We start from the raw sequence: 27,439 nt of genomic DNA on the forward strand, positions 1-27,439 counted from the left end.
TGTGTCCCTGGGGCGTTGTGGGGTGTCCCTGGGGGTGGTCCTGGTGTCCCCAGGGAGGTGAGTGGGTAGGCTGTTATGTCCCGGGGCGGGGTTCCTGGGGAATTCCTAATGTCACGGGGGTGTCCCTGGAAGGGTCCTGATGTCCTAAAGGCTATTCTAATGATGTCCCAGTGGTGTCTCCCAGGATGTCCTTGTGTTGCAAGGTGTCCCTGTGGGGGTCCTTAATGTCCTTGTGGTGTCACTGGGGCAGTCGTGGTGTCCCTGATGTCCCAGGGATGTCCCCAGGTTTGTCCTTGTGTTCCCAGTATGTCCCTTGTGCGTTTCTGGTCCTGTGGGGGTCCTGGTGTCCTGGGAGGAGTCCTTAATGCCCCTACATTGTCCCTGGGGTAGGGCTGTGTTAAAGGGGGGTCCTTAATGTCCCAGTGCTGTCCCTGGAGGGGTCCTGGTGTCCCCGGGGAAGGTGAGGGGGTGGTCCCTGATGTCCCAGGGGGCATCCCTGGGAAATTCCTAATGTCACAGTGGTGTCCCTGGAGGGGTCCAGATATTACCAGGCCATTCTATATATCGCCGTGGTGTCTCCCCGTGTGTTCTTGTGTCCCAGTGTGTCTCGGTGGGTGTCTTTAATGTCCCAGTGACATCCCTTTGGGAGTCCTGGTGTCCCCCCGGAAGTCCCTAACATCATAATATTGTCCCTGCCTGTGTGCTGGTGTCCCCAGTGTGTCCCTGGAGAGTTCCTGTTTCCCTGGGGATGTCCTCAGTGAGCACAGCCTCTCCTGCCTGATCTCTGCCTGCCCTCACCCTCGCTGCACTCTGCGACCGAGACCTGCAGCCGCTGAAAAGCTCACCCTCACCTAGCCCGACGGCCAAGGCCGAGAAAGGTGAAGCGCTGCTGCTCCTCCCGCGGAGGATTCACAGCGGGCCTCTCTCAGAGAGTCCCTCAGCAGCTCTCCTGCTCTTGCTTCGTGGTCAACCAGGGGCGAAAGCGTGCCCAGATCTAGTCTGAGAAAGCTTTTGGCACGTGATAGAGTTTTGCTCTTCCCTGTGGTCAGCCTTTGCGTCGTTTTCCTGGGCAGGGGGTCCTGGTCACAGGACTCGGGACCTTTGCTACGGTCCAAGAGCGATTCCAAGGTGAGGAAGAGGTGTACGCGGTTTGAAGACCTGTCTCCCAGCTGGACATTGGTGAGTTAACTCTGCGGGAGCTTGTGTTCCTCACAGAGGTTATCCCTGGTGAGAAGGCAACGGACACCATCCACTTTCCCGCGCCCTGTTTGGGACTGGGGTGCATGCTCTCTGCCCTTCAGAAAGGGCACAGAGAAGCTGGGATTTCAGAATTTCTCTGGAGAGAATTCCCTCCAAAGTTAGGCAGACAGCTTGAGCTCCTCCCAAAATAACCACTCCCCAAGAGCCGTTTCCATGAACGACCTTTTCTCTGGCATTCCGTTTCTAATTTTACATAGAAATTCAGCCCGCTCTGCCAGTGACGATGTTCCTCCTGCTTGCAGAGGATGTCAAGAACGAGCCGCTGAACCACAGGTGGCTGTCACGAGCCACTTCCTTCCCATGGCACGTGGTGCAGAGCTGTGTGCAAGAGACCATACTCTTGCACTCTTTCCAACTGAGGAACAGGCAGCGCCTCGCCTTCACCTTCAAGGACATTGGCGTTCTGTCCTTCACCGACAACGTCCTGTGCATGCGATTCTATTGCGACTGCGTCACAGGGCTGGAGAGCAAGGCCAGCTGGATTGCGCTGCTCAGCACTGCGAGCTGCTCAGGCTTTGAGGGTGATGCAGTGACTTTGGGAAGCCTCTTGAAGGGTGAGCAACCCGATGGTCGTTGGGCAGCCTGCACGTGGCAGGCCAGTCCGACACCTTTCCACGTGCTCGCCCACGCTGAATTCTCCATTGGAAAAGAAGTTTTATTCTGAGCTTCTGAGTTCTTGCCCTACAGAAAGGCTGGCAGCGTTACTGCGCAGTCTCAGTGTTTGCTGTGCAGCTTCTCCAGAGCAGAGCAAGGGCTCCTGTTCACGGCGGAGGATTTGGAGGAGGGGTTTGGAAAAGTGGCTTCCTTTTGGAGCAGGAGACAGGTCTGCTTCCTTTGGGAGCCAAGAGCAAAGTGCCTTGGAAACCTTCTAGCAGCTCTGTGTCACTTTACAGAGGCTGAGGATGCCCGGTGCAGCTGTCTCCGGTGGAGCGACCAGCACTCGGGGGATGCAGGCTGCTCCTGCCCACGCCTTCCCCAGGTGAGTGCGTTTCCTCTGCAGCCCTCGACTGACCGAGCGGGCGGATTCCCAGCTCCTGATCAGGAGTGCGCCTTGCCGGGGCTTGGCGTTGCACGTTGAGTCTGGGAGGGGGCCTGACCTGAAGGGGCTGGTTTCTGGTTAACTTACGATGAGTTGGGGTTACACGTGTGTTCTCCTGGAGTGGCCGGGCAGCGTCACTGCGTTTCTCATGCCCAGCCTGCCCGTCACTCCCGTCAGAGAGAGCCAGCTGCACACAGGGAGGGCTTTAAGCTACGCCGCCTGGTGTTGGGGGGAGATAGATTGCTAATAAAACCCATGCATGGCTGCATGGCCACGAGGAAGAGGGGTGCCGTGCCTCACACGAGAGTCGTGAGGATTAGTGCTGGGAAGCTGCAGAGGGTAGGGGTCACCCTTCTTCAAGCCCGTGTCATCGTTTCCTGCCCAGGTTTCGCTTTACGGTGGTCAGCAGAGCAGTGGCCAAGGCTTTGTCCGCCTGGGCCAAGAAGGCTGCAGCAAAGTCCAGGCTCAGACAAGGTGTGGGAACAGGTCTCCGCTGCCCAGCTGAGGCCCTGCCCCGCGCTGGGTGACCACAGCTCCGTCAAAAGGCACTCCCCAGGGGGCTGCTCTGCTGAGTTTCCTCCTTTGCCAGGTGCAGAGGCGCATCCTGGCAAGCTGCTGCAGAGACGGAGGAAGCTTTCCCTTGCTGCACTGCCAAGTCAGGGGCCAGGCACAAGACAGAAAGACTTGGGCAAGAAGACTTCTGAGAGGTGAGACCCTGGTGGGAAGGGATGAAAGGGATCCTGCACCCGTGGAGGAGAGACCTCCCCTCCGGACACTCCGGCTGCAGGGACGCGGCAAGGTCCCTGACACGTGCCGCATGGCTCTTATGTGCTTGTTTCCCCTGTTGTGGGCCCCTCCCTGGGGAAGGTGGCGGATGCTGAGTGCACCCCACGTCCCTGTGGTTCCCTCACGCAAGAGCTGAGGTGCAGACCTCCCCCGTCCATCTGAGGGGGCTCAGGAAAGGCTCCCCGCTGCCAGCAGAAATGGCCCCACCTCGCGCGCTGCTTCTGCCAGCCTGGGGAGCTTTGGTGCCAGGCGAAGGTGGGAGAGCAAACTGCCCCGTGCTCATGCCGACTGCTCCCGGTGCCTCTTTGCAGTGCGCTCCCCCCGTGTCCAGGCAGCTCCCCCAGGATGAAGGAGGCAGGCAGGCAGGAGCCGGCTTCTCCAGCCAAACCCACCTCTACACTCCCATCCTCAGACGACTGCCAGAAAGCGCTGCAGGTGCGTGCCTTGCTGTAGCTGCCGTGCTGCTGGGGACTCGGCAGAAGCCTCTTTGTGCAGAGAGCCAGCCTGAAAGGACCCCTGGACGTGCGCTCCTTGTCGGCTGTCTGTCACCTCCTTCAGATCTTCCTTGCCCCCTGGGTTGTCACAAAACACTTTCTCCTGGCCCAGGGGCTATGGGAGATGCCCAAGTCCTTTCTCGGCTGTTCACAGTGCAGGGCTTTGGTCGCAGCTCTGTTTGCCAGGAGCCTAGAATGACCCCAGAGCCCCCGATGTGTTAGGGGCAAAGCCCTGCCAACCGACCAGCTGAGGCAAGGGGCGGCAACACGGGTCAGACCCGAAGGACACCCGTTCCAGGCGCTGAGACTAATCCTGCCTTCTGCTGCCTTGCCGTCCCCTCCAGGAGGTCTGGCAGCTGCCTGCAGAGTGGGAGCAAGTGAGGCCCAAGTGGCAAGAGCAGCTCGAGCAAGCAAAGGCAGAGTGGGCGGCGTGGGGAGCCTGGTCTGCGGGGAAGGACCGACAGCAACCCCAGGTACGGGCAGCGATTGACACCGCTGAGAGCAGCAGCCACCCTCTCCTTCGGGGCACCCAGGGCGGCAGGTCTCCAGAGCGGGGGAGCAGGACAGACACCCAGCTGCAGGGCAGGGGTTTGCCTGCTCATGCTGGTGAGGGAGAGAGTGGCAGCAGGATGCAAGCGACAAAATCGGCCGTGATAAGAGGCACGCAGTGCTGGGTCTCCCGGCTGCCAGGTCCTGCTGCAGGCTGCTTTCAAGAGGTCCTCTGGGAAACAGCACCTGTGGTTGCCGTCTGCTTTGCTGAGAGCGTCTGCTCCTTGGCAGGCCCTCGGCACTGGAGGCACTTGGACTCCCCACCCTCCAGCCCAGCCCAGGAGAGAGGCGGTCGAGGAGAGGTGGAGAAAGGCTCCAACCCCTCTCCCAGCCGAGCAGAAGACAGCAGCAACCTCTAGGCCTGGGGGAAACCTGCATGAGGGAGGAAGTAGGCTTTTCCTCCTCCCCTTAAGCTTTGAGTGTTGTTCTGTAGAAGGAAGAGAGTTGCCTTATTGCCCCAGGATGGGGTAGGGGAGCCCGGAGGCAGCGGTGCCTGAGCCTGGGACAGGGTTCTCCAGCCTGGAGGCCAAAGCTGTTGGTGGGACTCTTCCCTCCAGCCTCCTGCCTGGTCCCTGCAGGGGGCAGGGGACCCGTGCTGGGGCAGCACACACTGCTGTAAAGCCTAAAGGTGTCCCCAGGGGCTGCTCCCAGCTCTGCCTGGGAGCTGCTGCCGTCAGATTCACCCACTAGCAAGCAGTTCCTGGTGCAGGAGTGACAGCTGCGTGGAGGAGAACAGGTCTGGGTGTCTAATACCAAGGTCTCCAACATCAGCTGAGCAGCGTTTGTTTTAATGGTTTGGGTTTTTTTTTCTCCCCAGGAGTTTCCATAGTACCCCAAAGCCATTTTCTGTCAGAAAAGGTGCAGGCACGTGCACGAGACACGGGTGTTTCTCTGTGTTGTAACTGGGAGCAAAGGCGGCTTTTCTTTTCGTTCCAGCTGGAAGGGGAGCACAGAGCGTCAGCCCCAGGGAGGCAGCCCTGCTCCCTCGTCCTGGCTGTGGGTGTGAGCCCGTGCACGCTCCACCTCTGGAGGAAAGGCACTGAAGAAGAGCAGCCTGGGAGGGACCTCCCAGAGCCGGCTGGGGAGAGGGCTGGTCACCCCGCGGCCCATGGCGACTGCCGGGAGCAGCTCGGCGTGGCCAGTGGCCTCTGGGCACGGGCCTGCGGGCCTCCCCTGCGTTGCTGTAGGCGGGCACCGGAGCGTCCCCAGGCCTGGGCGCCCTGTGTGGGAGCCATGCGTGGGGACAAGGCCCCGGGCGGTGGCAGCCGGAGCTGCTGCACGCACACAGGACTGAGCTCTGCAGAGGCTGCTGGCACCGGGGGGATGTGGGAGGTGCGGGCTCGGGCCTGCTGGGGCCTCTGTGAGGGGCAAGCAGGGGCTGCCCCACGCCGGGCACAGCCGGGCACAGCCAGTCCCCGCCAGGCTCCACAGCATCCACAGCCAGGGCTTTGTGATGCAGGCGGCGCAGCGTGCCCAGAGGTCATTGTGATGCGGGTCCCCACGGTGACCCCGCGGGTATTTAAGGAGCCAGAGCCCTGGGGTGCCCACTCCCAGGAGAGCCACTCCCTCAGGAGGCAGCATCTCCCCTGGGTGCCCATGGCCGGTCGTCGGCAGGCGCCGCCGAAGATGCCCACGCATGAGGAGGCAAACGCCCACCCCCAGCCCAACAGCAGGCTGCATCACGAGGTACTGCAGTCAGGCACAGTGTCCAGGGCATGTGTGCAGCAGGGAGATGGCTTGTACTGTCCGTGTCATCCCGCTGACAGCCCCTCCATCCCCTGCCTGTGCTCTTCTTCTCCCCGTGTAAGTGGCCTCCCAGCACAGAGGTGACGCACAGCCCTCCTCTGGCTGTGGACCATAAACCTAACCAACCCGACACGTGGCACTGCATATTCTACCACTAAATCATGTCCCTAAGTGCCTGTGTTTCCCCCAGTACCCAATAACGGATGCTTAGATCTCCTTTTGCCCTTAATGTTTTTACAGGATGTGTCAGGTGTCTTGTCTGAGCAGGACGATTGGGAAGACAAATATGATAAAGAGCTGTGCCAAGAAGAGGAAACCCTCATCTACAGCATCTGGGCCAACCCCTCATTCCTGGATTTCTACCAGGACACCCACGCTGGTCTCCAGGATGGGCCCTGCTGGCTGAGCAGTGTAGGCAGAGGGACATCAGGAGACAAAGCCAGAAACCTGCAGGGAGTGTCCCCTGTCCCAGAGGAACACATGGATGATAAGCCAGCAGCTGCTGCCCTGACCGGAGCTCCTGTGGAAGAGTGGTACTGCGCATCTCTAGCTACCGTAGGAAAAGAGGCGAGGAAGACACCAGCTTCTCCTCTCCTCAGTGAGCAGCCCACAGCTGTGGCAGAGAGCCAGGCTGCTGCCCCACACAGCCCCATAGCCTACAACATGGCTCTGCAGGACACAGACGACTGCAAAATGAGAGAGGTCCTGCACGAGGCATTGCCTGCGATACAGGAGCTCAGTCAGCAGCTGGCAGAACATGGGGACCCGGCACAAAGTGTGGGTGTGGTAATGGCAGCAGCACCACCTGCAGCACCTCAGGACAGTGAGCCTCCCTTGTCTGGGGAGCCTCAGAGAGAGCCCAGCACAGCCACTGAGTCTCCAGCAGCACACAAGGATGAAGTGGCTCCTTCATTGCCTCAACCCCCCGCCCCAGATGATGCTGCCCTACCCCACCTTGAGCCAGCAGGGGACAACAAAAGAGATTACATGGATTCTACCTTGTCTGCAGAGTCTTGGCACCAGGTGAGCCCAGGGTGCATTGCTGGCAGCGACCATCACGAGGTACTGTAGGCACGTATAGTGTCCAGGATGTGTGCAGCTGGGAGATGGCTGGTGCTGTCCATGTCATCCCACTGACATCCCCTCCATCCCCTGCCTGTGCTCTTCTTCTCCCCGCGTAAGTGGCCTCCCAGCACAGAGGTGACGCACAGCCCTCCTCTGGCTGCAGAGACCATAATCCTAACCAACCCGACACATAGCACTGCATATTCTACCACTAATCCATATCCCTAAGCGCCTGTGTTTCCCCCGGCACCCAGTTACAGATGCTTAGGTCTCCTTTTGCCCTTAATGTTTTTATAGGGCGCGCCAAGGTTCTTGTCTGAGGAGGAAAACTGGGAACGTGATGATATAGAGCTGTGCCGAGCGGGAATCATCATCTACAGCATCTGGGTCAACCCGTCATTCCTGGAGTTCTGCCAGGAGCCCCGTGGTGGTTTTCAGGAGAGGCAGCCAGATAACACGTGGCCCTGCTCCGAGCCCAGGGATGAGCCCGAGGATGAGCCAGGTACATCCTTGCGTGTAGCGCTGGCCCGGCAAGGGAAGGCTTAGCCCAGGTGTCCCAGCAATGTGCACCCAGGCCAAAGCAGGACTGCGTGCATGGGGGCTGGCCGTTCCCTGGCCACCACTCCCTGGGGAAAGCTCTCGGTGGCGGGGAGCAGGCAGGATCTTGCCCGGTACCTGCCCAGCCCCCTGCCTACACATCTCTTCCTTCCACAGGCATGGCTGCCCTCCCGCATGCCCCAGCTCGACGGCGACGGCCCTCCCTCTTCCGCAGGGCGCTCAGGGCTCTGCGCAAGGCTTTCTGCTGTACTTGCATCAGGCCACAGCGAGAGCAGCAGCGCCGTGCTGGCAGAAGGGTCCCCAGAGATGGCAGCTGGCCCTGATCCTGTGCGGTACCCAGAGGGTGTGGCACAGGGAGGCACGCGAGGCATGGGTGCATGGACGGCGCCCAACACCTTCAGCTGCCACGAGGACATTGTGCTGCCAGACTCCTCTCCACCCTGGACACTTTCTGAGGTCAATAAAAGCTGAGCACACTCCCCCAGTGGTTGTCTGTGCCTGGTCCATCCTGGGAGAAAGACGTGTGCAGGCAAGTTCTGAGTGGGGAAGTTCTGGCCGCAAGAGGAGACAACTTGGTGGAGTGTGCATGTGTGATGCACTGTGAGCGTGCAAGTACTCTGCTGTATGTAATGTGTACCCTCGAGTAACTTGGTGAGCACTCCCCCGTGCTCCCAGCGCTGTCATAAAGAATGCCCGCCTTCTGAAACTTCACATCAGGTCTGAGAGGGTTTTTCACCGTGACCGCCTTTACGGGATCATTTTCTGGTGACCCAGGTGAGACTCTGCTGTTGAGCGTCGGTGGAGCTGCGGATCGCAGCAATTCCAGCCGGCACTGAGGGACTCTTGGGGAAGACCTCTGATTCCCGGACCAACGACTCCAAAGCAACGTTCCCCCGGTAAGATGTCAGGCATTCCTGGTGGTCTGGGATACCTGCCCCTAAGCAGAGGCAAAAGCCCTGCTGGGTTGGGTTATTGAGGGCTCTCCTGCAAACAATGTGTCTGGTGAAATTTCTGCCTGGCATACTCAAGTATATTAATGGTGTGTGTGTGTGTGTGTGTGTGTCTAGTAGAGTGCGCTCGGAACATCTGAAAATACTTCTATACATGTGTATGATAAAATGTTCAGGACACTAAAAGGAAACGGGCCCTGGTCAGTGTACACGGCCGTGGTATTTTACAGCAGTCTCCCCTGGGATGTGTTTTGGGACACTGGGAAGAATCAAGGGGTAGTTCTGAGGGAAATGTAACTAAAAGCACCCTAGTGCAATAGTGTACTCAGGGGTGGTCTCTGTATAAACTGGGCGACGGGGGAAAATGGCAGTTTGCATTATTGTATGATGTTACCGCTGATGTTGTTTTGAAGGCAGGAAAGGAAAAGGGACAGAGTTTGATACGCTGATCTTTTTCCACTGTAAAGACCCGTTCTGAATGGCAAAACCAGCGTGGTATAAATTTACCTTCCTGAGATCCTTTTCTCTTGGCTTTGGGAAAGGATAAGAAGAGGTTGTTGAAAAGGGTCTGCTCTGCTTGTAGTATCAGACAGAGGTGTTTAAAATTGTAATGACTACAAGAAAGAAGGAGGTTTAGAGACAATGGTTTAGAGTTAATGGTTGAAGCCCAGCAGAGACGGGGAGAGAGTTCTGATGCTGATATTAGTGATGTGAGCAGGGTAAGAGAAAGTGGTGGCAGGCGAGCTGACGAGGCTGGTGGCAGGGAAAGTGGCTGTGAAGAGGGAGAGCGATTTAGTGGGGCAGAAGGTTTTAGCCCAGCCGCAGGGTGGGAGCGGGCCAGACCAGGGGAAGTGATACAGGCTCCCCTGCGCCAGGCTGTGGGAAACGAAGGACCCGTTACGGTGACGGTCCCGTTTTCAAGAACAGAGTTGAAGCATTGCAAAGCAACCGCAGGAAATTACCGAGACGACCCTGAGAAGGCGGCTGGTGTTTTTGAAATAATGATGGTTAAAACACAGGATGATCCAGAGTGTAAGGATATAGCGGCAGTACTGCAGGTTTTATTTGATAGTAGTGAGAAGGAGATGATTTGTCAAGCCGCTAGAATGCATGTGGAAGCTGAGGTTAAAACAGGAACTGTGGAGCATCATTTCCCCTCTGTTGGTCCAAACTGGGACCTGCATGTTAACGGACCCAGGCAGCTTTGGACTCGGTGTCAGAAAGGGATTCTATTTGGCATTCAAAATGCTGTGGCTAAGGCAATAACCATGTCCGAACGGTACGAGGCTAGGCACGATAGCCAAGAGCCCCCCCCAGATCTGCAGAACAGAATGAAGGAGGTAGCCCGCAACTCTACAAGTGCTGACCCTGAATCTTAAGAGGGATGAGATCAATCGGCCCCTCTATTGGTGGGCCAATCCTGGGATGGTATTAGAAGAAAGTTACAGAAGTTACAAGGAAGTGATTGCTCAAGGTAGGGGAAAGCTGTTGGACGTTGCTTGCATTGCAGATCGTCATAGAGAGAGTCGAAAGGGAAGAGTAAATTGTCGCTTGTTGGCGGTATCAGAGTAAAATGGTAGGGTGAGGGGAAGGTCCTGAGGACAGGGCAGAGCCCCCAGAGGGGGGACTCCGGCCCAGCCCTCGGTTGGGTGATAATCAGTGTGCACAGTGCAAAAGGGATGGGCGTTCAGAAGAAGACCGTCTGCTTAAGGATTGGAGCCCCTCTGCCCCCTTGCTCCCAGTAAGCGAGGAATGAGGGGGAGCGGAGGAGTCTCTCCCCAGAGCAGCCTCTGGTTAAAGTGGAGCTGGGAAGTGAAGAAGTTGAGCTTTGGGTAGATCCTGGGGCTACTTCCTCTGTTCAGAAGACTTTAGAGGGGAACTAAGCAGTAAGGATATAAGCATTGCTGGTATGGCAGGGACCCATGAAACTTGGCCATTTTTGAAACCTTTAACAATGAAGCTGGGAAAACAGTGGGTTACTCATCAGTTTTTATACTAGCCAAATTCTCCAGAAGCATTGTTTGGGGAGAGATCTACTCCAAAAAATTGGAAGCAGAAATCTGATTTTAAAACGAGGAAATAGAAATCTGAATTCCAGAAACTGTTTGTGTCGAGAGGCAGCAGCTTTGTTATTAAAGGCTATGCTGCCTTGAAAGGAGAAAGATACGCCCGGAGGTCAGAGATGCTGTGATTCCTATTGTACGAGCCGGAGAGGTTCCTGGAAAATCCAACAGGTCAAAACCTGTAAGGACTGACTTAAAGCCTGGATCATCCCCGCTGAGAATGAAACAGTGTCACCTGAAGCTGGAAGCTAGGAGTGGGTCGGTAGCGATAATTCAGAAATTCTTGAAGTACAGCCTGCTGGTGGGGTGTGTATCGAAATCCAACACCCCTGTGTTGATATGGAGAAATAATGTGAAATGGGGATAATGGACATGGATTGTGATTGTATGTGTCTGCTTAAGGAATGTGGGTATGGTGACTAGTCATGCGTGCGGTGACAACCACAGTTTTGAGGAGACGCCTGCCCCTCTTCCTCTAACAAAGGGGAGACGCCTGCCCCTCTTCCTCTAACAAAGGGGAGACGCCTGCCCCTCTTCCTCTAACAAAGGGGCTATTTAAAAGAGAATAAGAAAAGATGAGAGACATTCAAATGCTATCTAGAGGGAGGGAGTGCTAAGTCTCCTTGCTGGAAAAGATTGGGTGGTCACAATCACCTGAAGAAGATCGGGTGGTCACAAGGACATGAATCACCTGAAGAAGATCGGATAGTCACAAGAACATGAATCACCTACAAACCTGCAAGACCACCACATTCCAGGAAACGGACTGATAAGCTAATTAACATACGAAGCGGGGTTTAGGTAACGAATATGTATAGGCGTTAATTGAATATTCATTTGTTCATTGTATAAATGTGAGATGGTTCGTCACTTCGGGTATGCACGCTTGTGGAGGAGCGATCCCCCGTGCATCTGCGTGCAATAAACATACCTACTTTATAACTTTCGAGTTATAGAGTCTAATTCCGCACGTCAGTGTTGCCAGTGAAAAAGACCAAGGGTCAAGATTGCCGATCGGTGCAGGATTTAAGAGCAACAAATCACATACCTCAAGGTATTTATCCTGCAGTAGCACATCCATACAGATATGAAACCACCCTTACAGGGGAACAGGGATCGTGTACAGGTTTTGATGTGAAGGATGCCTTTTTCTGTGTTCCCCGGGGCACTGTCAGTCAGAAGCCTTTTGCTTTTGAATGCGCAAACCCAGAAACGGGAAGGAAAATGCAATACACTTAGGCGGTTGTACCACAAAGCTTTCAAAATATCCCGACAATCTTTGGGAATCAGTTGGCAAAGCAGTTTGACATTTGGAGAACAGAAAATGATCAGGGAAGAGTTCTGCGATCATAGGATGATATTCTGGTTGCGGCAGGGACTTGGGAGCTATGTCTTTCCCTGACGATAAGCCTTCTAAATGTCTTGGGAATTAGTGGATATGGAATTATCGAGGAGTCACTTCCACGTTTGGGGTTTGAAGTGCTGGAAGGCCAGAGACAGTTGGGATCCCAACAGAAGGAGGCTATTCGCTGCCTCGCGGAGCCTCAGACTCTCAAGGAACTACGAGGATTTCTCGGGGTGGTCGGATGGTGTCGGCTTTGGGGAGGCAATTGTGTTTTATTTGTGAAAGCTCAGTACGAGCTACTGAAAACCTCCTGCCATGGGTCTATCAGCGGGACAGAGGAGGGTAAAGCCACTTTCAAGCATCTGAAAAAAAGTGAGCTCTGGTGGAGGCCCCCACGTGGGGATTACCTGATGTGACAAAGACCTGTGCACTTCTTAAGCGTGAGGGAAAAGGTATTGCCTTTGGAGTTCTGGCACATTGTTTAGGGCCTCAGGGGCGGGCTGTATCTTGCTCCTGCAAAGAGCTGGATGAGGTGAGCTCAGGATGGCCTGGATGCCCTAAAGCAGGAGCAGCACCTGTGCTACTGATGCAGGAGGCCCCTAAGTTCCCCATGGGGCAGGAGGTGACCATCCATGTACCACCCGTGGTCGTCACGGCACTAGAAGAAAAAGGAGGACATTGGTTGGCCCCTAGCATAATGTTAAACTAACAAGTGTCATGTGGGGAGGGGGTCCTCCCATTTTGGGGTGGGGGGTCTGTTTCTGGGGCTCCGTTTCCTTGACAGTGCAGATCTGAGGGCTGCCCTGCTGCTAAGGACTTCCATCGAGGGGGAGCTTCTGCGTGACAACTGAGAATGACCTGCTGGAGGGTCCCCTTGGGGGGATCCTGATGTCCCAGGAGTGCTCTGTGGAGGGTCCTTCTGCTTCCAAAATGTCCCCAATGTCACTAGGGTGTCCCTGGGGGGGTCCTAATGTCCCCGGGAGTGTCCCTGGTGTCCCAGGGATGTCTCCAGAGATGTCCTAGTGTTCTCAGGTGGCCCTATAGGCATTCGGGTGTCCCAGTGTGTCCTGTGGGGGTCCTGGTGTCCCAGGGGGAGTTCCTAATGCCCCTGCAGTTTCCCTGGATGCAGGTCGTGTGTTTCCAGGGGGGTCCTGAATGTCGCTGGGGTGGTCCTGGTATCCCCAGGCCATTCTAGATGTCCCAGTGGTGTGTCAGTGGGTCCTTGTGTATCACAATGTGTCCCTGGTGGGGGTCATTAATGTCACAGCGGTGTCCCTGGAGGCATCCTGATGTCCCCAGTCCATTCTAGATGTCCCAGTGGTGTCTGTCAGGGGGTGCATGTGACCTAATATGTCCTTCTGGGAGTCCTTAACGCTCTAGTGGTTAAGGTTCTAGGGATGTCCCTGATGTCCTAATGGTGTCTTGGGCGGGGTGGTGGTGGTGGTGTCCTGGTGTCCCAGTGTGTCCCTGGGGCGTTGTGGGGTGTCCCTGGGGGTGGTCCTGGTGTCCCCAGGGAGGTGAGTGGGTAGGCTGTTATGTCCCGGGGCGGGGTTCCTGGGGAATTCCTAATGTCACGGGGGTGTCCCTGGAGGGGTCCTGATGTCCTAAAGGCTATTCTAATGATGTCCCAGTGGTGTCTCCCAGGATGTCCTTGTGTTGCAAGGTGTCCCTGTGGGGGTCCTTAATGTCCTTGTGGTGTCACTGGGGCAGTCGTGGTGTCCCTGATGTCCCAGGGATGTCCCCAGGTTTGTCCTTGTGTTCCCAGTATGTCCCTTGTGCGTTTCTGGTCCTGTGGGGGTCCTGGTGTCCTGGGAGGAGTCCTTAATGCCCCTACATTGTCCCTGGGGTAGGGCTGTGTTAAAGGGGGGTCCTTAATGTCCCAGTGCTGTCCCTGGAGGGGTCCTGGTGTCCCCGGGGAAGGTGAGGGGGTGGTCCCTGATGTCCCAGGGGGCATCCCTGGGAAATTCCTAATGTCACAGTGGTGTCCCTGGAGGGGTCCAGATATTACCAGGCCATTCTATATATCACCGTGGTGTCTCCCCGTGTGTTCTTGTGTCCCAGTGTGTCTCGGTGGGTGTCTTTAATGTCCCAGTGACATCCCTTTGGGAGTCCTGGTGTCCCCCCGGAAGTCCCTAACATCATAATATTGTCCCTGCCTGTGTGCTGGTGTCCCCAGTGTGTCCCTGGAGAGTTCCTGTTTCCCTGGGGATGTCCTCAGTGAGCACAGCCTCTCCTGCCTGATCTCTGCCTGCCCTCACCCTCGCTGCACTCTGCGACCGAGACCTGCAGCCGCTGAAAAGCTCACCCTCACCCAGCCCGACGGCCAGGGCCGAGAAAGGTGAAGCGCTGCTGCTCCTCCCGCGGAGGATTCACAGCGGGCCTCTCTCAGGGAGTCCCTCAGCAGCTCTCCTGCTCTTGCTTCGTGGTCAACCAGGGGCGAAAGCGTGCCCAGATCTAGTCTGAGAAAGCTTTTGGCACATGATAGATTTTGCTCTTCCCTGTGGTCAGCCTTTGCGTCGTTTTCCTGGGCAGGGGGTCCTGGTCACAGGACTCGGGACCTTTGCTACGGTCCAAGAGCGATTCCAAGGTGAGGAAGAGGTGTACGCGGTTTGAAGACCCGTCTCCCAGCTGGACATTGGTGAGTTAACTCTGCGGGAGCTCGCGTTCCTCACAGAGGTTATCCCTGGTGAGAAGGCAACGGACACCATCCACTTTCCCGCGCCCTGTTTGGGACTGGGGTGCATGCTCTCTGCCCTTCAGAAAGGGCACAGAGAAGCTGGGATTTCAGAATTTCTCTGGAGAGAATTCCCTCCAAAGTTAGGCAGACAGCTTGAGCTCCTCCCAAAATAACCACTCCCCAAGAGCCGTTTCCATGAACGACCTTTTCTCTGGCATTCCGTTTCTAATTTTACATAGAAATTCAGCCCGCTCTGCCAGTGACGATGTTCCTCCTGCTTGCAGAGGATGTCAAGAACGAGCCGCTGAACCACAGGTGGCTGTCACGAGCCACTTCCTTCCCATGGCACGTGGTGCAGAGCTGTGTGCAAGAGACCATACTCTTGCACTCTTTCCAACTGAGGAACAGGCAGCGCCTCGCCTTCACCTTCAAGGACATTGGCGTTCTGTCCTTCACCGACAACGTCCTGTGCATGCGATTCTATTGCGACTGCGTCACAGGGCTGGAGAGCAAGGCCAGCTGGATTGCGCTGCTCAGCACTGCGAGCTGCTCAGGCTTTGAGGGTGATGCAGTGACTTTGGGAAGCCTCTTGAAGGGTGAGCAACCCGATGGTCGTTGGGCAGCCTGCACGTGGCAGGCCAGTCCGACACCTTTCCACGTGCTCGCCCACGCTGAATTCTCCATTGGAAAAGAAGTTTTATTCTGAGCTTCTGAGTTCTTGCCCTACAGAAAGGCTGGCAGCGTTACTGCGCAGTCTCAGTGTTTGCTGTGCAGCTTCTCCAGAGCAGAGCAAGGGCTCCTGTTCACGGCGGAGGATTTGGAGGAGGGGTTTGGAAAAGTGGCTTCCTTTTGGAGCAGGAGACAGGTCTGCTTCCTTTGGGAGCCAAGAGCAAAGTGCCTTGGAAACCTTCTAGCAGCTCTGTGTCACTTTACAGAGGCTGAGGATGCCCGGTGCAGCTGTCTCCGGTGGAGCGACCAGCACTCGGGGGATGCAGGCTGCTCCTGCCCACGCCTTCCCCAGGTGAGTGCGTTTCCTCTGCAGCCCTCGACTGACCGAGCGGGCGGATTCCCAGCTCCTGATCAGGAGTGCGCCTTGCCGGGGCTCGGCGTTGCACGTTGAGTCTGGGAGGGGGCCTGACCTGAAGGGGCTGGTTTCTGGTTAACTTACGATGAGTTGGGGTTACACGTGTGTTCTCCTGGAGTGGCCGGGCAGCGTCACTGCGTTTCTCATGCCCAGCCTGCCCGTCACTCCCGTCAGAGAGAGCCAGCTGCACACAGGGAGGGCTTTAAGCTACGCCGCCTGGTGTTGGGGGGAGATAGATTGCTAATAAAACCCATGCATGGCTGCATGGCCACGAGGAAGAGGGGTGCCGTGCCTCACACGAGAGTCGTGAGGATTAGTGCTGGGAAGCTGCAGAGGGTAGGGGTCACCCTTCTTCAAGCCCGTGTCATCATTTACTGCCCAGGTTTCGCTTTACGGTGGTCAGCAGAGCAGTGGCCAAGGCTTTGTCCGCCTGGGCCAAGAAGGCTGCAGCAAAGTCCAGGCTCAGACAAGGTGTGGGAACAGGTCTCCGCTGCCCAGCTGAGGCCCTGCCCCGCGCTGGGTGACCACAGCTCCGTCAAAAGGCACTCCCCAGGGGGCTGCTCTGCTGAGTTTCCTCCTTTGCCAGGTGCAGAGGCGCATCCTGGCAAGCTGCTGCAGAGACGGAGGAAGCTTTCCCTTGCTGCACTGCCAAGTCAGGGGCCAGGCACAAGAGAGAAAGACTTGGGCAAGAAGACTTCTGAGAGGTGAGACCCTGGTGGGAAGGGATGAAAGGGATCCTGCACCCGTGGAGGAGAGACCTCCCCTCCGGACACTCCGGCTGCAGGGACGCGGCAAGGTCCCTGACACGTGCCGCATGGCTCTTATGTGCTTGTTTCCCCTGTTGTGGGCCCCTCCCTGGGGAAGGTGGCGGATGCTGAGTGCACCCCACGTCCCTGTGGTTCCCTCACGCAAGAGCTGAGGTGCAGACCTCCCCCGTCCATCTGAGGGGGCTCAGGAAAGGCTCCCCGCTGCCAGCAGAAATGGCCCCACCTCGCGCGCTGCTTCTGCCAGCCTGGGGAGCTTTGGTGCCAGGCGAAAGTGGGAGAGCAAACTGCCCCGTGCTCATGCCGACTGCTCCCGGTGCCTCTTTGCAGTGCGCTCCCCCCACGTCCAGGCAGCTCCCCCAGGATGAAGGAGGCAGGCAGGCAGGAGCCGGCTTCTCCAGCCAAACCCACCTCTACACTCCCATCCTCAGACGACTGCCAGAAAGCGCTGCAGGTGCGTGCCTTGCTGTAGCTGCCGTGCTGCTGGGGACTCGGCAGAAGCCTCTTTGTGCAGAGAGCCAGCCTGAAAGGAGCCCTGGACGTGCGCTCCTTGTCGGCTGTCTGTCACCTCCTTCAGATCTTCCTTGCCCCCTGGGTTGTCACAAAACACTTTCTCCTGGCCCAGGGGCTATGGGAGATGCCCAAGTCCTTTCTCGGCTGTTCACAGTGCAGGGCTTTGGTCGCAGCTGTGTTTGCCAGGAGCCTAGAATGACCCCCGAGCCCCCGATGTGTTAGGGGCAAAGCCCTGCCAACCGACCAGCTGAGGCAAGGGGCGGCAACACGGGTCAGACCCGAAGGACACCCGTTCCAGGCGCTGAGACTAATCCTGCCTTCTGCTGCCTTGCCGTCCCCTCCAGGAGGTCTGGCAGCTGCCTGCAGAGTGGGAGCAAGTGAGGCCCAAGTGGCAAGAGCAGCTCGAGCAAGCAAAGGCAGAGTGGGCGGCGTGGGGAGCCTGGTCTGCGGGGAAGGACCGACAGCAACCCCAGGTACGGGCAGCGATTGACACCGCTGAGAGCAGCAGCCACCCTCTCCTTCGGGGCACCCAGGGCGGCAGGTCTCCAGAGCGGGGGAGCAGGACAGACACCCAGCTGCAGGGCAGGGGTTTGCCTGCTCATGCTGGTGAGGGAGAGAGTGGCAGCAGGATGCAAGCGACAAAATCGGCCGTGATAAGAGGCACGCAGTGCTGGGTCTCCCGGCTGCCAGGTCCTGCTGCAGGCTGCTTTCAAGAGGTCCTCTGGGAAACAGCACCTGTGGTTGCCGTCTGCTTTGCTGAGAGCGTCTGCTCCTTGGCAGGCCCTCGGCACTGGAGGCGCTTGGACTCCCCACCCTCCAGCCCAGCCCAGGAGAGAGGCAGTCAAGGAGAGGTGGAGAAAGGCTCCAACCCCTCTCCCAGCAGAGCAGAAGACAGCAGCAACCTCTAGGCCTGGGGGAAACCTGCATGAGGGAGGAAGTAGGCTTTTCCTCCTCCCCTTAAGCTTTGAGTGTTGTTCTGTAGAAGGAAGAGAGTTGCCTTATTGCCCCAGGATGGGGTAGGGGAGCCCGGAGGCAGCGGTGCCTGAGCCTGGGACAGGGTTCTCCAGCCTGGAGGCCAAAGCTGTTGGTGGGACTCTTCCCTCCGGCCTCCTGCCTGGTCCCTGCAGGGGGCAGGGGACCCGTGCTGGGGCAGCAAACACTGCTGTAAAGCCTAAAGGTGTCCCCAGGGGCTGCTCCCAGCTCTGCCTGGGAGCTGCTGCCGTCAGATTCACCCACTAGCAAGCAGTTCCTGGTGCAGGAGTGACAGCTGCGTGGAGGAGAACAGGTCTGGGTGTCTAATACCAAGGTCTCCAACATCAGCTGAGCAGCGTTTATTTTAATGGTTTGGGTTTTTTTTTCTCCCCAGGAGTTTCCATAGTACCCCAAAGCCATTTTCTGTCAGAAAAGGTGCAGGCACGTGCACGAGACACGGGTGTTTCTCTGTGTTGTAACTGGGAGCAAAGGCGGCTTTTCTTTTCGTTCCAGCTGGAAGGGGAGCACAGAGCGTCAGCCCCAGGGAGGCAGCCCTGCTCCCTCGTCCTGGCTGTGGGTGTGAGCCCGTGCACGCTCCACCTCTGGAGGAAAGGCACTGAAGAAGAGCAGCCTGGGAGGGACCTCCCAGAGCCGGCTGGGGAGAGGGCTGGTCACCCCGCGGCCCATGGCGACTGCCGGGAGCAGCTCGGCGTGGCCAGTGGCCTCTGGGCACGGGCCTGCGGGCCTCCCCTGCGTTCTGTAGGCGGGCACCGGAGCGTCCCCAGGCCTGGGCGCCCTGTGTGGGAGCCATGCGTGGGGACAAGGCCCCGGGCGGTGGCAGCCGGAGCTGCTGCACGCACACAGGACTGAGCTCTGCAGAGGCTGCTGGCACCGGGGGGATGTGGGAGGTGCGGGCTCGGGCCTGCTGGGGCCTCTGTGAGGGGCAAGCAGGGGCTGCCCCACGCCGGGCACAGCCGGGCACAGCCAGTCCCCGCCAGGCTCCACAGCATCCACAGCCAGGGCTTTGTGATGCAGGCGGCGCAGCGTGCCCAGAGGTCATTGTGATGCGGGTCCCCACGGTGACCCCGCGGGTATTTAAGGAGCCAGAGCCCTGGGGTGCCCACTCCCAGGAGAGCCACTCCCTCAGGAGGCAGCATCTCCCCTGGGTGACCATGGCCGGTCGTCGGCAGGCGCCGCCGAAGATGCCCACGCATGAGGAGGCAAACGCCCCCCCCCAGCCCAACAGCAGGCTGCCGGGCCTGCAGAACCGGCGCCAGGTGAGGGACGGGGCAGGAGGGGGAGGCCGGTGGTGGGACGGGGCCACGCGGAGCTGCCTTAGTGCCAGGGCCGGGCTTGCCGCCACTGTGGGGGCCGCTGTGCCAAGGCAGCCGCCTCCAGTCCTTGACTTCTCCTCCTCCTGCCCGCAGATGGGCCACAGGCGGCCGCTGGCAGCGCCGCAGGACAGCCAGGGACAGGCTTCGTCCCCCCATGGGAACAGGCTGCGACGGCTCCCCTGCCCACAGAGCTCGCAGGCCGCTGGGAGCCGACGCGCACAGGTAGGGAGCCCGAGGGAGCCCGGGACAAACGTCTTCCCGAGTCCAGGCGCTGCCGACAGGCAGGCGGGAGCTGCAGGAGGGGACGGGAGGGCCCGGTCACCTAGCAAGCTGAGCCCCCCAAGCCGTGCCTGCAGGCTGCCCGGGCATGCTGGGGATGCTCCCAGGAGTCACTGTGGGCCATGGCCGGAGCAGTGCGCTCCCCAGCCAGCTCTGGGAGCCGAGCGGCAACTCCCTGTGGGGCCGAGTGCTGCCCTGGGGGCTGGCAGGGGAGCCGGCACAGGGGCTCTTCCAGCTGGGACACGGGGGCACGGGCGAAGGGCCACAGTCACGCAGCCTCTCTCCTCGCCTTCTCTTGCAGACGGACAGCCCGGCGTGCAGGGTGGCAATGCCCTCCATCAGGGTGAGGCGGGAGGAGACAGCCCGTCTGCCAGCAAGGCAGGCAGCAGCACCACAGAAGGTGCACGCAGCTCGGGCACCAGGAGCTGCCAGCACTTGCTGCAAGCTCCCGCCTCTGCCAGCAGCAGCCTCTGCAGCTTCTGCCCAGGGCAGGGGAAAGGCCAGCAGCACTGCAACCAGCAGACAGCGACAGCTTGTCCCATCTACTCGGGGCATCCCTGGTGAGCAGGGGAAAGCCACCAGTGCGCAGAGCAGGAGGCATGCCCCACACAGCCCTGCAGCCAATGCCGCAGCTGGGAAGGAGAAAAAGAGGTGCCTTTTGAGGAAGGACCCGGACAAGGTTTGCACTGGGAGCCACCGACCCAGCCAGCAGACAGCGGCACAGTGGCATCGGGAACACAGGCTGGGTGCGGCGAAGATGGCAAGAACAGAGGAGGTCCGGGCGGCCCAGAGTGGCAAGGCCTCTGCAGGTCAGCACGTGCGTGACGCACGTAAAAGCACCGGTGCTGCTGGCAGGGTTTCTGTGCCAGTTTCCCTGGGCAGGCGGGATGTGGCTTCAGGGCAGCAGGGACAAGTGGAAGAGCGCCACCCCAAAACACAGCTGTCTCTCATAAAGACCAAGTGCAAAGGCAAGTCGCTGCGGGAGCACCAAGAGGCTCTTAAGGAGCATGTGGCCATGCCGTCAGTGAAGACGGAGGATCAGATGGCCACCATCACCACAGCCAGCAGACACCAACAGCTTGACTCATCTACTCGGGGCATCCCTGGTGAGCAGGGGAAAGCCCCCAGTGGGCAGAGCAGGAGCCATGCCCCACGCAGCCCTGCAGCCAATGCCACAGCTGTCTCCCAGCCCACCCGCACCCGCTGCCTCCAGAACCAGCTGCAGCAGGAGATGGCACTGTCCACCCAACCCATCCTGCAGCGGTTCAAGCGCGAGCTGCCTGCCTCCCCCTGCACGGCCCAGCCCGAGGGCTCTCCTGGCCACCAGGGCCATCAGGGGACGCAGAGCTCCTGCTCCTCTGGCAGAAACAGGCCCCACACCTTGGCGGCCCTGCAGGAAAGACCAACAGAAAGCCACAGTGCTGGGCCACAAGCCACGTGCCAGGCTGTGAGAGGTGCTCAGCTCCGGGTGATGGAGCGGGAGGACTTGATGCTGCCTGGCAGCGCATACAGCCATCTCCTGCAGCAGAGCAGACGCCTGCAGCGTCTTCTGAAAGACCTGGAGAGGCAACAGAGTGCCCTTGAGATGGAGAGCCGCCTCCTGGGAAAGGACGGTTCTCCAAGAGCGTGCAAGGAGGCAGGGAGACTGCAGCAGAAGAATGCTCAACTAGCTGCCCTCACCTTGCGGCTGGGAGAGCGAGCCAGGCAGCTGCAGGTGACCATCCATCGCCTGGTCAATGCTCGCGGGCCACTGCCCATCCAGCGCTCCGCTGAGCAACTGTGCCCGCCATTGCTTCCTCAGCCCAGGGGTGGAGAAATGGGAGAGCCCAGCAGAGCTCTGCTGGCACGGGACAAGCGGCACGACTTGGCACAGAAGGCAGCTGAGGGGCTGGAGGCCCGAGCAGCCGCAGATGAAGAGGGATCCTCTGATGTGAGCACCCCTGGGCAAGCTTGTGAGGAGTTGCAGGTGCAGCTCGCCAAGGTGACAAATGAAAACACCCACCTGGCTGAAGAAAATGCTCGCCTGCGTGGGCAGATGGCTTTGACAGAACAGGTTCAGGCTGAAAATGCCAACCTGAAAGGGCAGCTAGCGCGACTGGCAGAGGAGCGAGACTCTGCCATCCAAGCAACCATCTGTCTTTTTACCCAACTGGAAGCGGCCAAGCGCGAGCTGACAGCCATGAGGGACAGGGCAGAAAGGAGTCAACAGCTGGAGAGGGAACATGAGGAGACAAAGCTGGCCCACAGGGAGCACAGAGAACCCCTGCGAGCGTTTCCAGCCCCGCTGAAGGAACTGAGTGATCGGTTTGAGAAGCTAAAGAAATGCTGCCAGCAGCTGTTTCAGGAACTGGAATGGCTGGGAGGAGAAAGATCCAACAGCACCGTTTCCGAGCCGCAGCAGGCTAACCTGGGAGCAGACAAGGAGTCCGTCCTGCTGGAGGCTATGAGAAAACAACCGGCAGAGCTTCGAGCATTCATCGCTCGTTACAGCTATGATCCTTTCGACGGTCCCAACGAGCGGCCTGAGCTGGAGCTTCCGCTAGTTGCTGGACAATACGTTTACATCTTTGGAGACGCGGATGGAGACGGTTGGTACGTGGGAGAGCTGACCGACGGCACAAGGGGATTGATCCCCTCTAATCTCGTTGAGGAAGTTCCAGGTGACGGGTGACCTGATGACACCACAGTCTCCCCAGAGACAAGTGATTGGTGGCAGGGCATAGATGACGTCTGTCCTGTCTTCTCATAGAGCTTCTCATTAAACCTCTTTTAATGACCTCTCTGTGTAATCTCACTCCCTGTCCTGTTTGTCTGAGAGCTGAAGGGACGCTGTGCCTGCTATGGGGGACGTGGCGGGGGTGGACTGAGTGCCAGCTACTGGAGTCAAGGCCAGGCCGTAGGCAGCTCTGGCTTGTGGTGCCAGCTACTGGTGTGCGTCCCAGTGCAGCCAGTGGAGTGAGGGGGGGTCCGAGTGCAGCTACTGGAGCCAGTGGGGATCTCAGCCATCAGGCACTAGGGGTGCGTCCTGAGAAACCACAGGGTATTTGCACTACAGTAGCATGTGCAGTAAAGAAAACTGGTCTTGCAGTTTGATCCAACGCTGCATCTGCAAACAAAACGAGGCGGAGGCATGAGGAACATGGATGGAAACCTCACCTGCCACACCAAAGTTACGCCACGGAAACTCTTCCCTTTTTGTCACCTGCCTCGGGTTTGGTAAATCTTTTGCCGAGTCTGAAGCAAAGGCCCATTGCCTCTTCTTCCTGTTTCTAACGGCTAACGTCTGGGTTTCACAGGCTGCTTTGTTGTGCGGCACCGCTTACACCCCAGAGTTGCCTTCATAAATGCATCCTTGTACTAGGAAAGGAAAATCGCCTGTCATGCCAGTCATACCACTGTACTACCCTACCCGCAGGGCAACAGACCGCCCTGCTTGTAAGAGGATTTAATACAGGAAATAATCCTCAAGTATCTGGGTGTTTTAACAGTTTAATCACGTCCTTGCAGTCTGACTGCTGACACAATCTAACAAGAAAAAATATTAAGGGGGCTAAATCTGTGTTTCAAAAAAAGTGGGGTTTCTCTTTCCCTTCCTGAGAAAACTTGCTCCCTCTACGTTTCTGCCCTGTCATTTCATCTAGCAGCTTCGAAGAAGGGTCTCCCGGCCAGCTATTTTGATGTCATGGCGAGCTCTGAGATGTTTGAGTTTGTTCCTTTCACGCCCCCAGAACTTGGAGTCCTGTGGCTACAACAGCATCTCTGCTGCTGTACAAAAGCAGGGCCCTTGCCAGGTCCTCACGATAACGCACTTGATTGGCAAGGTGAACACGTTATTTTACACAGCTTCAGAAATCTCACTGCATTGTTGCCTGCGAAAAGCCACTTTCCTTTTGGCATTTGAGACACCTTTGAACACTGACCATAGAGCCCTGTGGCAACCTCTAGGCCTGGGGGAAACCTGCATTAGGGAGGAAATGCCTTAAGAGGAAACTCCCCTTAAGCTTTGAGTGTTGTTCTGTAGAAGGAAGAGAGTTGCCTTATTGCCCCAGGATGGGGTAGGGGAGCCCGGAGGCAGCGGTGCCTGAGCCTGGGACAGGGTTCTCCAGCCTGGAGGCCAAAGCTGTTGGTGGGACTCTTCCCTCCGGCCTCCTGCCTGGTCCCTGCAGGGGGCAGGGGACCCGTGCTGGGGCAGCAAACACTGCTGTAAAGCCTAAAGGTGTCCCCAGGGGCTGCTCCCAGCTCTGCCTGGGAGCTGCTGCCGTCAGATTCACCCACTAGCAAGCAGTTCCTGGTGCAGGAGTGACAGCTGCGTGGAGGAGAACAGGTCTGGGTGTCTAATACCAAGGTCTCCAACATCAGCTGAGCAGCGTTTGTTTTAATGGTTTGGGTTTTTTTTTCTCCCCAGGAGTTTCCATAGTACCCCAAAGCCATTTTCTGTCAGAAAAGGTGCAGGCACGTGCACGAGACACGGGTGTTTCTCTGTGTTGTAACTGGGAGCAAAGGCGGCTTTTCTTTTCGTTCCAGCTGGAAGGGGAGCACAGAGTGTCAGCCCCAGGGAGGCAGCCCTGCTCCCTCGTCCTGGCTGTGGGTGTGAGCCCGTGCACGCTCCACCTCTGGAGGAAAGGCACTGAAGAAGAGCAGCCTGGGAGGGACCTCCCAGAGCCGGCTGGGGAGAGGGCTGGTCACCCCGCGGCCCATGGCGACTGCCGGGAGCAGCTCGGCGTGGCCAGTGGCCTCTGGGCACGGGCCTGCGGGCCTCCCCTGCGTTGCTGTAGCGGGCACCGGAGCGTCCCCAGGCCTGGGCGCCCTGTGTGGGAGCCATGCGTGGGGACAAGGCCCCGGGCGGTGGCAGCCAGAGCTGCTGCACGCACACAGGACTGAGCTCTGCAGAGGCTGCTGGCACCGGGGGGATGTGGGAGGTGCGGGCTCGGGCCTGCTGGGGCCTCTGTGAGGGGCAAGCAGGGGCTGCCCCACGCCGGGCACAGCCGGGCACAGCCAGTCCCCGCCAGGCTCCACAGCATCCACAGCCAGGGCTTTGTGATGCAGGCGGCGCAGCGTGCCCAGAGGTCATTGTGATGCGGGTCCCCACGGTGACCCCGCGGGTATTTAAGGAGCCAGAGCCCTGGGGTGCCCACTCCCAGGAGAGCCACTCCCTCAGGAGGCAGCATCTCCCCTGGGTGCCCATGGCCGGTCGTCGGCAGGCGCCGCCGAAGATGCCCACGCATGAGGAGGCAAACGCCCCCCCCCAGCCCAACAGCAGGCTGCATCACGAGGTACTGCAGTCAGGCACAGTGTCCAGGGCATGTGTGCAGCAGGGAGATGGCTTGTACTGTCCGTGTCATCCCGCTGACAGCCCCTCCATCCCCTGCCTGTGCTCTTCTTCTCCCCGTGTAAGTGGCCTCCCAGCACAGAGGTGACGCACAGCCCTCCTCTGGCTGCAGAGACCATAATCCTAACCAACCCGACACATAGCACTGCATATTCTACCACTAATCCATATCCCTAAGCGCCTGTGTTTCCCCCGGCACCCAGTTACAGATGCTTAGGTCTCCTTTTGCCCTTAATGTTTTTATAGGGCGCGCCAAGGTTCTTGTCTGAGGAGGAAAACTGGGAACATGATGATATAGAGCTGTGCCGAGCGGGAATCATCATCTACAGCATCTGGGTCAACCCGTCATTCCTGGAGTTCTGCCAGGAGCCCCGTGGTGGTTTTCAGGAGAGGCAGCCAGATAACACGTGGCCCTGCTCCGAGCCCAGGGATGAGCCCGAGGATGAGCCAGGTACATCCCCGAGTGTAGCGCTGGCCCGGCAAGGGAAGGCTTAGCCCAGCCGTCCCGGCAATGTGCACCCAGGCCAAAGCAGAAGGACTGCGTGCATGGGGGCTGGCCGTTCCCTGGCCACCACTCCCTGGGGAAAGCTCTCGGTGGCGGGGAGCAGGCAGGATCTTGCCCGGTACCTGCCCAGCCCCCTGCCTACACATCTCTTCCTTCCACAGGCATGGCTGCCCTCCCGCATGCCCCAGCTCGACGGCGACGGCCCTCCCTCTTCCGCAGGGCGCTCAGGGCTCTGTGCAAGGCTTTCTGCTGTACTTGCATCAGGCCACAGCGAGAGCAGCAGCGCCGTGCTGGCAGAAGGGTCCCCAGAGATGGCAGCTGGCCCTGATCCTGTGCGGTACCCAGAGGGTGTGGCACAGGGAGGCACGCGAGGCATGGGTGCATGGACGGCGCCCAACACGTTCAGCTGCCATGAGGACATTGTGCTGCCAGACTCCTCTCCACCCTGGGCACTTTCTGAGGTCAATAAAAGCTGAGCACACTCCCCCAGTGGTTGTCTGTGCCTGGTCCATCCTGGGAGAAAGACGTGTGCAGGCAAGTTCTGAGTGGGGAAGTTCTGGCCGCAAGAGGAGACAACTTGGTGGAGTGTGCATGTGTGATGCACTGTGAGCGTGCAAGTACTCTGCTGTGTGTAATGTGTACCCTCGAGTAACTTGGTGAGCACTCCCCCGTGCTCCCAGCGCTGTCATAAAGAATGCCCGCCTTCTGAAACTTCACATCAAGTCTGAGAGGGTTTTTCACCGTGACCGCCTTTACGGGATCATTTTCTGGTGACCCAGGTGAGACTCTGCTGTTGAGCGTCAGTGGAGCTGCGGATCGCAGCAATTCCAGCCGGCACTGAGGGACTCTTGGGGAAGACCTCTGATTCCCGGACCAACGACTCCAAAGCAACGTTCCCCCGGTAAGATGTCAGGCATTCCTGGTGGTCTGGGATACCTGCCCCTAAGCAGAGGCAAAAGCCCTGCTGGGTTGGGTTATTGAGGGCTCTCCTGCAAACAATGTGTCTGGTGAAATTTCTGCCTGGCATACTCAAGTATATTAATGGGTGTGTGTGTGTGCGTGTGTGTCTAGTAGAGTGCGCTCTGAACATCTGAAAATACTTCTATACATGTGTATGATAAAATGTTCAGGACACTAAAAGGAAACGGGCCCTGGTCAGTGTACACGGCCGTGGTATTTTACAGCAGTCTCCCCTGGGATGTGTTTTGGGACACTGGGAAGAATCAAGGGGTAGTTCTGAGGGAAATGTAACTAAAAGCACCCTAGTGCAATAGTGTACTCAGGGGTGGTCTCTGTATAAACTGGGCGACGGGGGAAAATGGCAGTTTGCATTATTGTATGATGTTACCGCTGATGTTGTTTTGAAGGCAGGAAAGGAAAAGGGACAGAGTTTGATACGCTGATCTTTCTTCCACTGTAAAGACCCGTTCTGAATGGCAAAACCAATCCTGGGATGGTATTGGAAGAAAATTACAAAAGCTACAAGGAAGTGATTGCTCGAGATAGGGGAAAGCTGTTGGGTGTTGCTTGGATTGCATATTGACACAGAGAGAGTCAAAAGGAAAGAGTAAATTGTCGCTTGTTGGCGGTATCAGAGTAAAATGGTAGGGTGAGGGGAAGGTCCTGAGGACAGGGCAGAGCCCCCAGAGGGGGACTGCGGCCCAGCCCTCGGTTGGGTGATAATCAGTGTGCACAGTGCAAAAGGGATGGGCGTTCGGAAGAAGACCATCTGCTTAAGGATTGGAGTCCCTCTGCCCCCTTGCTCCCAGTAAGCGAGGAATGAGGGGGAGCGGAGGAGTGCAGGAGCGGTCTGCAAACTAGGACCATGCGCGGCAATCGGTTAGCTGAGGGGAATGTGCTCGAGCTTGTCTAGACAGCAATTAACATGATGAGGCATGTTTGCAGAGCACAGGGGAGTGGGAGACGGATGGCGCCAAGGGTGGCGCCAAGGAAAGGTAACACCTTGCTGTTAATTGGTGGAAGTGTCCTTTGTAGTTAACCACCAATCAGGGATTGCCTAGTATGTAATTCTTAGCTTAAAGAACCAATCTGTTTAAAGCACGCAGCTTCTGAAAACATATATAAACTCGTGATTGTGTACACTAAATCGACATTTGCTTGCATCAA

General features: G+C 58.0%; 2 protein-coding genes across 2 annotated transcripts in view; one reads left to right on the plus strand and one right to left on the minus strand.

Moving 5' to 3' along the window:
- Positions 1 to 27,439, minus strand: part of LOC130143468 (heat shock factor protein 5-like) — a 244,798-nt gene that overhangs the window by 196,279 nt on the left and 21,080 nt on the right. The gene's annotated exons all lie outside the window — the stretch shown is intronic.
- Positions 1,484 to 25,928, plus strand: LOC130143467 (uncharacterized). The gene is made up of 7 exons (XM_056326151.1): positions 1,484 to 1,814; positions 2,889 to 3,006; positions 3,397 to 3,520; positions 3,924 to 4,052; positions 6,115 to 6,897; positions 25,054 to 25,258; positions 25,474 to 25,928. Exons 1-7 carry the CDS (start codon positions 1,484 to 1,486, stop codon positions 25,638 to 25,640), a joined length of 1,857 nt encoding a protein of 618 aa, XP_056182126.1. The 3' UTR covers positions 25,641 to 25,928.

Source organism: Falco biarmicus, unplaced genomic scaffold (genome assembly GCF_023638135.1).
Source record: "Falco biarmicus isolate bFalBia1 unplaced genomic scaffold, bFalBia1.pri scaffold_30, whole genome shotgun sequence".
Taxonomy (NCBI): domain Eukaryota; kingdom Metazoa; phylum Chordata; class Aves; order Falconiformes; family Falconidae; genus Falco; species Falco biarmicus.

Excerpts from the sequence above, each read along its gene's own strand:
- LOC130143467 (XM_056326151.1), top strand. The coding sequence starts at position 1,484 with ATGTTCCTCCTGCTTGCAGAGGATGTCAAGAACGAGCCGCTGAACCAC. Across the intron at positions 3,521-3,923 it reads ACTGCCAGAAAGCGCTGCAG|GAGGTCTGGCAGCTGCCTGC; the intron begins GTGCGTGCCTTG and ends CGTCCCCTCCAG. Across the intron at positions 25,259-25,473 it reads TGAGCCCGAGGATGAGCCAG|GCATGGCTGCCCTCCCGCAT; the intron begins GTACATCCCCGA and ends TTCCTTCCACAG.